The 12,662-nt window shown below is 41.9% G+C and overlaps 1 protein-coding gene across 5 annotated transcripts in view; it reads left to right on the forward strand.

The window, feature by feature from the left end:
- The window catches only part of SKAP1 (src kinase associated phosphoprotein 1), a 328,721-nt gene that overhangs the window by 279,640 nt on the left and 36,419 nt on the right, over window positions 1-12,662 (forward strand). For 4 of the 5 annotated variants that reach the window (XM_034941523.3, XM_003827495.5, XM_008952854.4 and 1 more), the window contains one exon: window positions 7,875-7,925. The exons of the other annotated variant lie outside the window; for it this stretch is intronic. In XM_034941523.3, coding sequence (XP_034797414.1) covers window positions 7,875-7,925 — 51 coding nt within the window. The remainder of the gene's footprint in view (window positions 1-7,874; window positions 7,926-12,662) is intronic. 5 annotated transcript variants of the gene reach the window in all.

The following is a 12,662-nucleotide window of genomic DNA, read 5'->3' on the forward strand; positions in this document are numbered from 1 at the left end:
AATCTTCCCTTTCACAGTCGGCTCCATTGCAACAGCAGGGTGCAGAAATGGATCTAATTCACAATACTCCCTAAAAGGAGATGCATTCCCCAGCTTGGCCAGAATCTTCCTAGTGAGCTCACATTCTGCTCACTCCTGCCCAGGCTTGGGGAAATATCCGGGTGACACTCCACTTTGGGTTACAACTGTGGAAGAATGCTCTGGGAAAACCTCAGTGAACCTTCTCAGATGGAAAGAAAGGGCCTTTTTCTGCACCATGTTTCATTTTCAAAGGAGTCAGGGGGCGGGGGCTGGTGCTTAGAGACACAGAGCAAAGGTGAATAAAGAGGAAGAGTCCTCAAAAATAAGATGAGTTTGGGACTGTCACCTTACCCCAGGAGTGGGCAATGAAGGTATGATTGGCTTCCTAATGACCATCTTTCTCCTGCCTCCTAAACTCCTCCCCTTGGCCAATGCAGCACCGCCCAGAGTATCAGGGCATTTTTCCAAAATTTACACCAGCTGGTATGTTGGAGTGGCCCCAAGGGCATGAAGACTCGTCTGTAGGTACATTTAACCTCTATCCACAACAGCTGCCCATTGGAAGTGAGGAAGGCCACACAGTAGGAAATCCAGGATCTCTTTCTGCAGGTTAGGGAAACAACAGCTAAACTGCACCTAGTTTCCAAAGGACAACACTGTACCCAGCCAACAGGTTCTTTCCCATAAGCCTCTATCCATCACAGTTCTTAGAGTCAGAGTTGGAGGTGGGATATATTGGCATTTAATTATGATATGAATATTTCAGCCACAAGTTTCCATCACCCAGCTTCCTGTCCACTCCACTTAGCTGTTGCTTCTGAACTTGCTGCTTGAATTTTGCATAGTGCCACACCTGGAGAAATTAAGAAGGGAATGTGAGGGGGCCTAACACTGTCTCCTTTCTGCTGCCCTCTCATAAGACCACCTACCAAGCAGCGGCACATGAGACAGTAATGGTATCCTAGGCACAGATACTAGCTCTAAATCAGGATGGATTTGCTCTGCCACCTGCTAGCTGTGAGATCTTGAGCAAGTTACTTGCCCTCTCTGTCTGATTGTATTACCTGCAAAACAGGGAAAACAATAGTAGCTGTCTCAGATGGATGTGCTGAGGAGTCTAGAACTGACATGTGTAAAGTTCTTAGCACAGAACCCTGGCAAACAATGGCATACAGTGAGTACTCAGTAAATGCTGGCTGTTATTAATGTGATGGTGTTTACACAGGAAGTGTTACCTCCTTGAAGAACTGGGGATGGTTAGGTCCCTGCCCTCTCGAACCAGACCTGAGACAGTCCAGTTGGTTATTTCCAGCTATGTGTATGGAGCAGGCGAAACTGAAAATCCTGAGCAGATGGAATGTGGAGTGCACCTTCTGCTCAGGCCCATTTTTACTACGAGGCCAGGTGCTGGGTGGAGGGACAGCCTACAGTAACATTGGATTGTGCTAACATTGCATACCCATCAAGAGTCAAATGATGTGGGCCTCTAACATTTGTTTCCTTATAATAGGTAAATGTGCTTTGTGGAGGATATTTAACATTGACGGTTCTGCTAATCCTCCCTTTTGGGATGGGGCCCACACAAGCCCACACTGTCTCTATAGGGAAAGCCATGTAAGTGAGACCTTCCTTCCAGAGTATAATTTAGATGGGCTTCCTAATAGGGAGAAAAGTGTATGTAATACATACCAAGTCAATAAAAAATGTTTTTTTGTAATCAAAATAACGTATGGGTCATCACATTAAACTCACTCCATCACATTAATCATGGGATAATTAGCATTTGCTATGTGGCTAGCACTCTTCTCCCCATGAGGGAAAACCAGAGCCCTCAAGGTTTTCAGCCAGGCCACAAAAACGTTAGTCCTGGAAAATATGGTTTCAAGGTTGGTATCTGGTGGAATTTCTGAACATCCGTGTTGAGCATATGTGGGCCCTTGATTTTTTTAGGATCTCATTTGCAGTAGATTAAACTGCAGGGAACTACCACAAAGAAATGCTAAAGCAATATGTAGAAAATGGAGGCTTTTCTGAGCCCTCTCTCACCACCACCACCACCACCACCGAAGTTATTTTACAGGCCAGCATAGGCCCAGCTCCATGATTCAAGATTCCATAAAAGGACAACTTTTATCAGGTTTCGCTTTGTCTGAGGTCTCAAGGCTGGGATCCAGCAAGACGTCTGAGACCATTGAAGTGCTGTAACTGGGGCCTTGTAGCAGCTGCAATGGCAACGGAATCTGGCTGTGTTCTCTAGAGAGATTTCAGAAGAGCAAATGGAAAGAGAGATGACGAGCCATCTTTGGGAATTTCTGTGCACATTCCAATGCTGCCCACACTGCCCCAGGGTGTTATTATAGACCTAGAAACCAGATTGCTTTAAAATAAAGCATATAACTGAGTTTTTAAAATTTTGAGTCAAATGGAAACAAGCATTCTGTGGAATTATTTTTCCCCCTGTACAGTTGTTCAGACCCACAGGAAGGGGGAACAGTGAAGATAAGAAGTCTAAGGAAATGAAACAAAATGGAGACCAAAAATACAAAGTTTATGAAGAAAGAGCATCAGGGAAGAGTCAACACCAACATCAGGCCTCCTCTGAACTTCTGGCCTTTTCTCTGTTTTACTCCCATGCCCACTGAGCCCCAGCCACACAGTGCTGCTTGGCCAGCACCAAAACTAGAATCATGTTATTTCTTCTACCTAGACCATCCCCCTGATCTCAGCCTGTGAAATCGTACACATTCTGCTCAAATATGTCTCCTCAGTGACACCTTCCCAGATACTCAACTGGAATTAAGCTTTGTTTTAGCCCTCACCAGTGATTTGTATTCAGGTCTTTCTCCCCAGTTAGTAGATGCTTAGGTATTATTTGTGAAGTTAAATTCAGTGCATTCCAAGTGTTGCAGTTAGCACAAATTGAGTTTAATATCTTATACATCAAGCCCATATCACTGAAATAGGATGCGAATATTTTGAGCTAACAGTTGAGATAACCAAATACACAACAGAGAATTAAATGTGTTATTAGCATCTTGCTTGTATTTTGCATGTTGTCTGATGAGGTGCTATACATCCGTGGATTTATAACATATCTGTGCATGCCGGGGAGCAGTTTATTTCTACTTTTCTGCATGTCCCCTTTGCACCTTGAGTCTATCTGTATTTCTGTTGCATCTGTCACCACAGCACCTTGACATCTGGTTGCACATTTACACAGTTGGCATTTTTTGAAGCTTTTATCACTTTCTTTGTTTGGGGAAGTAACTGATTTCTCCTCTTTCTGATTTAGTCATTTTTTTCTAATGTTATTCTTTCTGATATCAGTGTAGCCAATGTCAGAGGAGTGTCAGAGCAGCACTTCAGAAAATAGCCAGGTGTCATGAGAAGCTGCTGGCTCCTCTCTGTCCCTCTGAGGTGGATTCAGTGTCCTATTCCTCTCAGCCTCTCATTAGTGTCCCTGACATTGTGCCAAGAATGTTTATTGAAATCGACTCTCCAGATACTGATGCTCATTTGTGATGCCCCGTGGTTCTCTTACATGTTCACACAGTTAACAGAATCTTCTTCAACTGTTTTCCCAATTGAGATGAGATATTTGGGGATCAAGTAGAGCATTTAATGTGATAAGTGGACAGTAATCTTTAGAGGTTAATTTGTTTAAAACCTGTGTAAGGTTGGGGTCCCATATGCCCTGTTAGGAGCAAGGACCATTATAATCCATTACTGTTTAAAGTTGAGCTAGAACATAAATTTTAATTCACTCTTAAATGAAGATGTATTTCAGTAGACATACTGCTGAAATGCCTAATAATATTCTTATAAAGAAATTCAACAAGCTCTTTAGCCTAAAAAATATTTTTCAAAATAGTCTCTTAAAATTAAAGTGTCACATTGAAGATGAATAAAAATGAGAACTTTAGCTATTTAACCCACCCCTTTTTGTGAGCAACAAGACTTTTTTTCTGTTGCCATATAATAGTTGTCTTTGACTCTGGAGTTGCAAAGACACCTGTTCAGTTTCATGGAAAGATCTGAGATAACTTGTATGCCTATTTGTATTGTGCCCTCTGAACCTAGGGAGGTGTCTAGGGGTGTAATTTTCACAACCAGCTGTGAATGGTGTTTTCCTTCACTATGTGACAGTGCCCCCTACCCAGTCTTCCAAAGACCCCAGAGGCATGTCGCCAAGCCCATCAATGGGCAGTCTTCTTGATTTGAGCCTACTTTCAGCTACCTGGGAAGAACAGTGTTAGATAAAACAGATGTGGGGATTGGAGCTTCCCCGTTTACATCCATCATCGTAGAGCTTAGTAATGGCGGTGAATGATATAAAAGCTCTATAGCCAATGATTTTTTTTTCTTTCTAGTTGATTCCAAAAGTGCAGTGGAAATCAAGAGTATCTGGTCTGGAACTGAACTGCATGGAACACATTTCTATTGTTCCATCTTTGTATTATGACTAGATTAAGTGCTGTTGCCCAAAAGAATAAAGGAATTAAGTTTTAGTTTTCATTTTTATCATTGCAAATACATTTACATTCTCCTATTTTACAAATGCAAAGAGCAGGCAAGCCACTTTCAATAATTTATTTTAAAATCAATGCTAATGAGGTTATGTCTCGTCAGTGGCCGAGTTTTACAATAAAGTCTGATTTATTTAGAAAAGATCTTTGGTGAAGCTTCCCATCTAATGGTGGTGGGAAGGAGGTGGAGTAGCAGCACTGTGACCCTCCAACTTCGGATCCAATTTGTAATTCACAGTGGAGATCTGACCCAATTTACATTGATTAGAATTGGGAGGAAGAGACAGCTGCGCACAGACAGCAGAGGTAGAATAAACCCTCTCTGCAAAAGTGCCTAAGCACAGCAAATTATTGGTCTTTGTGATGGAGTTGTTTGATATCAACAAAAGAGCTGCTCTCTGTCCAAATTATTGGGTATCTCTAAAACTGAGGATGTACCAACTTTTCCTCTAATGTTTCCAATCCTAAAATTAGTCCCATGTCAAAAAAGAAATGCATCATAGCTGAGAAAGGAAGGAAGTGGACGAGTAACGAGAAGACAATGTGCAAAGAATGTTTAATGTGGTTTATTTCAGCATGATCTGTTTCCTATATTTGATTTCACTCCTCCATTAGCTTAGGTTGTTTTATTCCTCGTGGTAGAGTTGAGGGAGCACTACAGGTGTCAAGTAGAACATTCTCTGCTGCTAGATCATACATGGCTATAAGAACTGTTGAGTCAAAGTGCTCCTTTTCCCATACTATATTGTAGGGCATATATATATATTTTATTTCCCAGAGTATCCGTCCTTTTTTTTTTTTAGAGACAAGGTCTCGCTCTGTTGCCCAGGCCCAGGCTGGACTGCAGTGGTGCAATCATGGCTTACTGCAGCCTCAAACTCTTGGGCTCAGGCAATCCTCTTGCTTCAGTCTCCCAAGTAGCTGGAACTACAGGTGTGCATCACTGTGCCTAGCTAATTTTTATTTTTATTTTTTATAGAGACAGGGTCTTGCTCTGTTGTCTATGCCGGTGTCTAACTCTTGGGCTCAAGTGATCCTCCCATCTCAGCCTACCAGAGTGCTGGGATTACAGGCATGAGCCACCACACCTGGCCGTATCAGTCTCTTTCTTACTTGAAATCAATTATTCCTTTAATGCTTTATAGTATTCTAATATATTTTTATGCTGCTCCTTCTTACCTATGAGCTTGGAGCTTACTTCCCCAGTTTGGCATACCGGAACTCATATTGCCCTATAAACATTACATTTAAAAAAAGAAAGAGAAATGTCAAAGTTTCATTTAGTGGCAAAACTATGGAGAAGCAAGACAAGCAAATGTCGTTAAGACTCAGGAGAAAGGAAAGTAAATGTGGCCAGGAGGAGCTGAGTATTCAGCCCTCAAAACATTGCTTACTATACCCTATCTACTGTGCATATGTGTGTATATATGTGTGAGTGAGAGAGTGGGAAAAGAGCATGGTGGTAGTGAAAAGAATAACGAGTGTATTTTTCTTCACTTTGCCCCATGTATAAAATAGCTAAATATGATTCTGGTAAACATATTTACATTATAAGGGCCCAATTCCTATTTTATCAGGTAATGTGACGAGATGAAACCGGTTAATGGGAGTAAGAAACTTAGGCCAATTATGTTATGACTTTGACCGTATAAACATTTGACTGGAGTTAGACACTGGCATTGAGTTAGAACCCATTGTGAATCTACAGCAATTAATTAAAAGACCATTCCAGCTACCCTCAGGAGCTTATACTCTAATGAACAAGACATGCTGAATAAAAACAGTAAAAAGATAACTATAAGCCCCAAGTACTAGGAACATAAAATTATGTACATGACCAGCCTCCATTACAGCTGAACAAAGATGGATACATTAAGGATTAAGGACTAATTAATCAAAGAGGGTTTTTTGTTTTTTGTTTTTTCCCCAGGACAGAGTCTTGCTCTGTCACCCAGGCTGGAGTGCAGTGGCACAATCTCGGCTCACTGCAACCTCTGCCTCCTGGATTCAAGCAATTCTCTTGCCTCAGCCTCCTGAGTAGCCAGGGTTACAGGCGCCCGCCACAGGCCCAGCTGATTTTTGTATTTTTAGCACAGACGGGGTTTCACCATGTTGACCAGGCTGGTCTCCAACTCCTGACCTCATGATCTGCCCGCCTCGGCCTCCCAAAGTGTTGGGATTACAGGCATGAGCCACCGCACCCAGCCAATCACAGAGGGTTGTACACACACACACACACACACACACACACACACTCTAACATCCTAACTCTAGAATGCTTAAAACTAGAGAGAATGCTTGCATAGAGATAATAATTTTGAAGAGAATTCCAGAGGGAAGGAGAAATGGAGTTTGAGGAAAAGGATTAGGATTCTGGTGATAGACATCTAAATAATCCAATGGACTGGAAGCTCCACAACGGCAGGAACTCTGACAGTCTTGTTTATTGCTTGTCCCCAGTTCCTAGTGCAATGTCTTGCATGTAATGAGCACTTCAACATGCTTATGAATAAATGAAAGGGAAGGGAAGGAGAGGGCCAGTTTGAAGGTGACAAATTAATATATTTTTTTAAGAACACGGTAATTGCCAGGCACGGTGGCTCACGCCTGTAATCCCAGCACTTTGGGAGGCCAAGGTGGGCGGATCATCTGAGGTCAGGAGTTCGAGACCAGCCTGATCAACATGGAGAAACCCCATCTTCACTAAAGATACAAAATTAGCTGGGCATGGTGGTGTGAGCCTGTAATCCCAGCTACTCGGGAGGCTGAGCTACTCGGGAAGAATCGCTTGAACCCGGAAGGTGGAGGTTGCAGTGAGTCAAGATCACACCATTGCACTCCAGCCTGGGCAACAAAGAGTGAAACTCTGCCTAAAAAAAAAAAAAAAAAAGAACAGTGATTAAACTTTCCTTAAAGAAGAGAGTATGATGAGCTCAGAGAAAGGGGACCTTTCCGTATAAAGAACATGAGACTGACTGGCTGGACACAGTAGCTCACACCTGTAATCCCAATACTTTGGGAGGCCAAGGAGGGCGGATCACCTGACGCCAGGAGTTCAAGACCAACCTGGCCAACATAGTGAAACCCCATCTCTACTAAAAATACAAAAATTAGGCGTGGTGGTGGGCACCTGTACTCCTAGCTCCTCAGGGGGCTGAGGCAGGAGAATCCCTTGAACCCCAGACGTGGAATTTGCAGTGAACCGAAAATCGTTCCACTGCACTTCAGCCTAGACAACAGAGCAAGACTCTATCTCGAAAAAAAAAAAAAAAAAGAATATGAGACTGTGAACCACTAATTGCTAATACTGATCATTTATCCCCCCAGATGAAGAGCATGATCTAGAAGAGGATGAGAGTGGCACTCGACGAAAAGGAGGTATAAGAGCTTCTAAATGCACAGGCACTGGGTAGGACATTATGGGCTTCTGATTAGAGAAAGCACCTTTCTCTGAGACTACAAAAATTACTGAACTCAATAATTAAGAGGGTACCTGTGTGTGAACCCCAAAGCCCCAAATAAAGTGACTGGGTAGGGAAATACCTAAACTTTAAAAGCAGCCATACATTCACTTTAATTAATGTTCCCAGAACAGCCAAGATTTATCCTAGAGCGGGTGGGAAGCCAAACCAGATATTTATTTTTTCCTATCAATATTTCTTATATCAGTACAGTGAAAATAGAATTGCCTCATCTCTAAGAGATCAGAGGATTGAGAATGGAAAGAATGGAAATGTCTCCTCTCTGAGAGGCCCGGAGATTGCAAGTTCAGAGGGGAATGGAAATGTGTCAGATCTGAAAAGTGAACACAGGGTGAAAGATAAAATTGCTTGGTGATGCTGACTTCTGATAGCCTGGTTTGATTCCAGGCACATTTGGAAATGAATATGTAACAGGTTTGTTGAATATAAAATTACATCTTATTCATCCCAGACTGTTAACCATGCTTCAGGCTGTTAGTGAGCCCATCCTTTCTAAGGTCAGATGCCCCTCTGAAGCCTCCTTAAGTGGACTAAGGACCTATTCCATGGTTGTCAGTAAAGGAATGCTGCACATTGCAAGGGCCACCTCAAGGACATTCGTTCCGTCAGCAGAGCCCTAATCATGACTGATTTAGATACTGGCTGATATTTTTCTTAGGGAGTCTATGAAAATCTTAAGCCTAGGAATTCTTGCCCTCTTTCCCTCCCTGCTCCTTCTCCATTACCTAGCCCTGTCTTTTCCTATTCTCCTCTCTCCTTTCCTTGTGCTTTTTCTTCTCTCCTTATCCATCCAGCAAAACCCCCATTTCTAGGTTCATTCTCTACAGAAAGTGAATACTTAAAAGGTTCAGGACCCAACTTCCTAAGGGTCCAGCTTCTCCCAGGGAAGAGAAGAGACAACGAAGATGCAGCCTCAGAAGTCATGCGCCAAAGCAGGAGAGAAAGAAAGCAGTGGAGGCGGGTGTGATGCACGGATGTGAGTGTAGCTGCAAGTACCTCATGACAGTGAACACATGTGATTAGGTCCATTCTGAAACCTATTTCCTTCTGTTGTCTACTTACTGTACAGAATTCCAAATGAAAATCTGTTCTGACCCGCCCATGTTCCACATATATCTTTTCTCAACCAACTTCCATTACCAGTGCAGAAAAGAAACACTTCATGTGGACAGCTTGGGTGGAGTAACTGTAAGCTTCCTATAGCCAATTTCATATTAAACTCCATTCAGAAAGCATTGATCTTTTAGCAAAGTCTAGAATCCAGTTTCAGACTCCTCCCTCATCTCATTTCCTCCTTCCACCTCTTTCTCTAAGGTTATATCTGGGAGGTGAGAGGAGATTTATTTCTTAACTGTTCCTACAGCTATAATTCAAGTAGGTTTAAAAAAAAAAACCTTTTGTTCCTCGTGATTCCTGCCTCCAAAATAAGTGTTGTTAAAGTATAGCAAGCTCTGAATATGTTTCTATGGTTTACACTTCCCACCAGTTATAATGATTGGTGACTTAGTGATTAAAAAACAGGAGGACTTTTTGCTCTCTCTGCAGAATCTGAGGCAGGAATTTTTATTATTTGTGTTTACTTATTTATCGATTGATTTTATATACTGCCTTTTCTCCAAAGGCGCTATAGAAATGGTGAAAAATACATAAATCCAAATGTCATCATTTAGTTTTGTAACAATAAAAGATAGAGGTCTGGGGGAAGGGCAGGCAACCCCAGTGAAGGCATTTAAAAGGCAGGGAGCTCTAGGACAGTGTGAATTCCTATGTCATAGACAAGCTACACAAGTTTGGGCTACTTAGTTTTTCTCAGGTGTGTGTTTTTTTGTTTGTTTGTTTGTTTGTTTGTTTTTTGAGACGAAGTCTCGCTCTGTTGTCCAGGCTGGAGTGCAATGGCGCTATCTCTGCTCACTGCAACCTCTGCCTCCCAGGTTCAAGTGATTCTTCTGCCTCAGCTTCCCGAGTAGCTGGGATCACAGGCATGTGCCACCACGCCTGGCTAATTTCTGTACTTTTAGTAGAGACAGGGTTTCACCATGCTGGCCAGGCTGGTCTGGAACTCCTGACCTCAGGGGATCCGACCGTCTTGGCCTCCCAAAGTGCTGGGATTACAGGCATGCGCCACCACGCCCAGCCTTTTCTCAGGTGTTAACATGCTTTTGGGGAGAAAAATATATATAAGCAAGTTGACCTTTCCCTTCTTCCTTTTTTCCCAAAAGATGCTATGGCTAGCAGAGTTACTTTTAAAATCCAAGTACTTTTCTCCAACCTCGATGGATCCTGTTCCTTGAATGCTGTGCTTTTTTCTCTGATGGAATTGCTAACATTCTGAAGGCCCAACTAGATCTTATCAGAATAGGGGGGAAGGGATTCGGTTCATCCTTATTGAGTGTTAATGATCCTGTAAGATGTAATTTCTTTTATTTCATTCTGTTACCTAGAAAATCTATCACAGCCTTGTAGTATTGATTGCTCAATCTATAAAGAGCTCAGTTTACAGCATGACTGTTAGTAACAGGGTTATTTTAATGAGTGACTCTTCAACACCTCAGAGTTTCACTAAATTCCAACCCATCAGCCCATTAAGGGTCTTAGGTAATGAGAACTTATCACCTTTCCCTGTCATGAAAAGGTAACCTCCAGGTAACCAAAAATAAAACTTCCTCTGTGTTCGTTTTTTATAGAAATTACTGGCCATTTGTTTGCATGTGCTATGTCAAATAAAAAGCAACCCTGGAGGCACAAATCATCCTTAGATACATAAAATCCCTGACCAAGGAAAACCTGAAACAGACCCCTCCCACCCGTACCTCCTTCAGTCTGGCCCCAACCCCAACTCTGAAATTGTGGAAAAACTAAGCCAAAAGGAGACACAGACCACACTATTGTGGTCTTATAAGCAAATGATTGCTTTTAGGAGGGCCAAAAAATGGTTGCTCATACCATTCCATCTCTGAGGCCCCCTTCTCACTTTAGTGCGCGCCAATAGAGTGAACTACTACATGAAAGAAACAAAGGGAAACCACAGAGGTGTTTGCAGCTCTTACCTTTTGAAGCCTGTTTTCCAAGACCAAACATGAGCTGATTATTAACCAGCTAAAATTATGGCCCAATGAAAAGAGGAAATGACATGAAAATCAGAATCTGAGTATACCCCACTTCCAAATCATACTTATACCACTAAGATCATAGTAATTTCAAAACTCAAGATTAAAGGGCTATGAAATAAGCAAATGGTATTATCCAATTGCTCTTCCTCCTCTGGTGCCACAGTCATTGGGGGCTTGGCAAATATTTTCATAGCTTTCTTCTGAAATAGTTAATAAACTATCAAGGCTGGGCGCGGTAACTCACATCTGTAATTCCAGCACTTTGGGAGGCGAAGATGGGAGAATTGCTTGAGCCCAGGAGTTTGAGATCAACCTGGGCAACAAAGTGAGACCCTGTTTTCAAAAAATTAAAAAGATTAGCTGGGTGTGGTGGCATGCACCTGTAGTCCCAGCTACTCAGGAGGCTGCAGGGGGAAGATAGCTTGAGCCCAGGAGTTCGAGGCTGCAGTGAGCTATGATTGTGCCACTGCACTTCAGCCTGGGTGACAGAGCAAGACCCTATTTCAGAAAAAAAAAAAAAAGGAAAAATTGTCAGAGTTTACTTGAATGAACTCAACATGTTAGACCTTTCTGACCTGGCTTAAAGAACATTTCAAGTCACTTCCAATGGGTCACTACTTTGGCGTTTTTTGTCCAAGTCTTACCATCCCATCCTCTCGTAGGACTGGCTTTATCCATCTTCATGTTTTGTCTCTCTTTTCCATAACTTAAGAGGTTGTACTCAATGCCAGGCCTTATTGACACGATCATTTTAGTAATCAAGAAAATGTAAATAACATGCTGGCCTACCTTTAGCCACTTTTCCCTGGTCACAGCCTGAATTCTGTTGCTACCCAGTGACTCCCAAACATAAGCTGAACTGTGGAAGGAACAGTCAGATTTTATTGTCCCTAAGGAAGGAGAAAGGCAGAGAGATGTCCTGGTCCTTTTTACCTTAAAACTTTGCTCGTCATACAGGCTAATTTTCAGCCATTGACTCTATCATCAGTAGCACCAACTTGGCCTCAGTTACAAGAGAAATGACTGTCACTAGTTGTAAAGAACCTGGCATGCAATGACAAATGCTTTGCAATAAATAGAAAAAAGAAACCAATACTTTTTTTTAACTTGTTCTGTTGCTACTCTTCTTATGACATTTTGGTTGCTTGGAGTTTAGCTTCCCTTACATAGGATAAAGAGAATAAGATGCTGCTTTTTTTTCTCCAGAAAAAGCCCTTCTCAGCTCTGCTAGCAATTTAAATGCAGTGATCATACCCATTAGCTTCTCTATCATTGTAATTGTTGTTAATTGTTATAACTGTTTTAGTTATTAGTGGTGTCATTATTGCTCTAGGTCCTCTGTCTGTTTTATGCTGAATATATTAGTGCTTTGCTTTTGAATTACCAGGCTTTATTTAGTGCAGAGTTATGTTTTTCAGAGAGACATTGAGAAATGCTGGCATTAAGCTTTATTCTTTTGTTTTTCATTCCAAATGGACAGACTGGAAAAAAAAATTAGATGGAATAATGTCCTTAAAATGAGA

This window comes from Pan paniscus, chromosome 19, assembly GCF_029289425.2.
Source record: "Pan paniscus chromosome 19, NHGRI_mPanPan1-v2.0_pri, whole genome shotgun sequence".
NCBI classification, from domain to species: domain Eukaryota; kingdom Metazoa; phylum Chordata; class Mammalia; order Primates; family Hominidae; genus Pan; species Pan paniscus.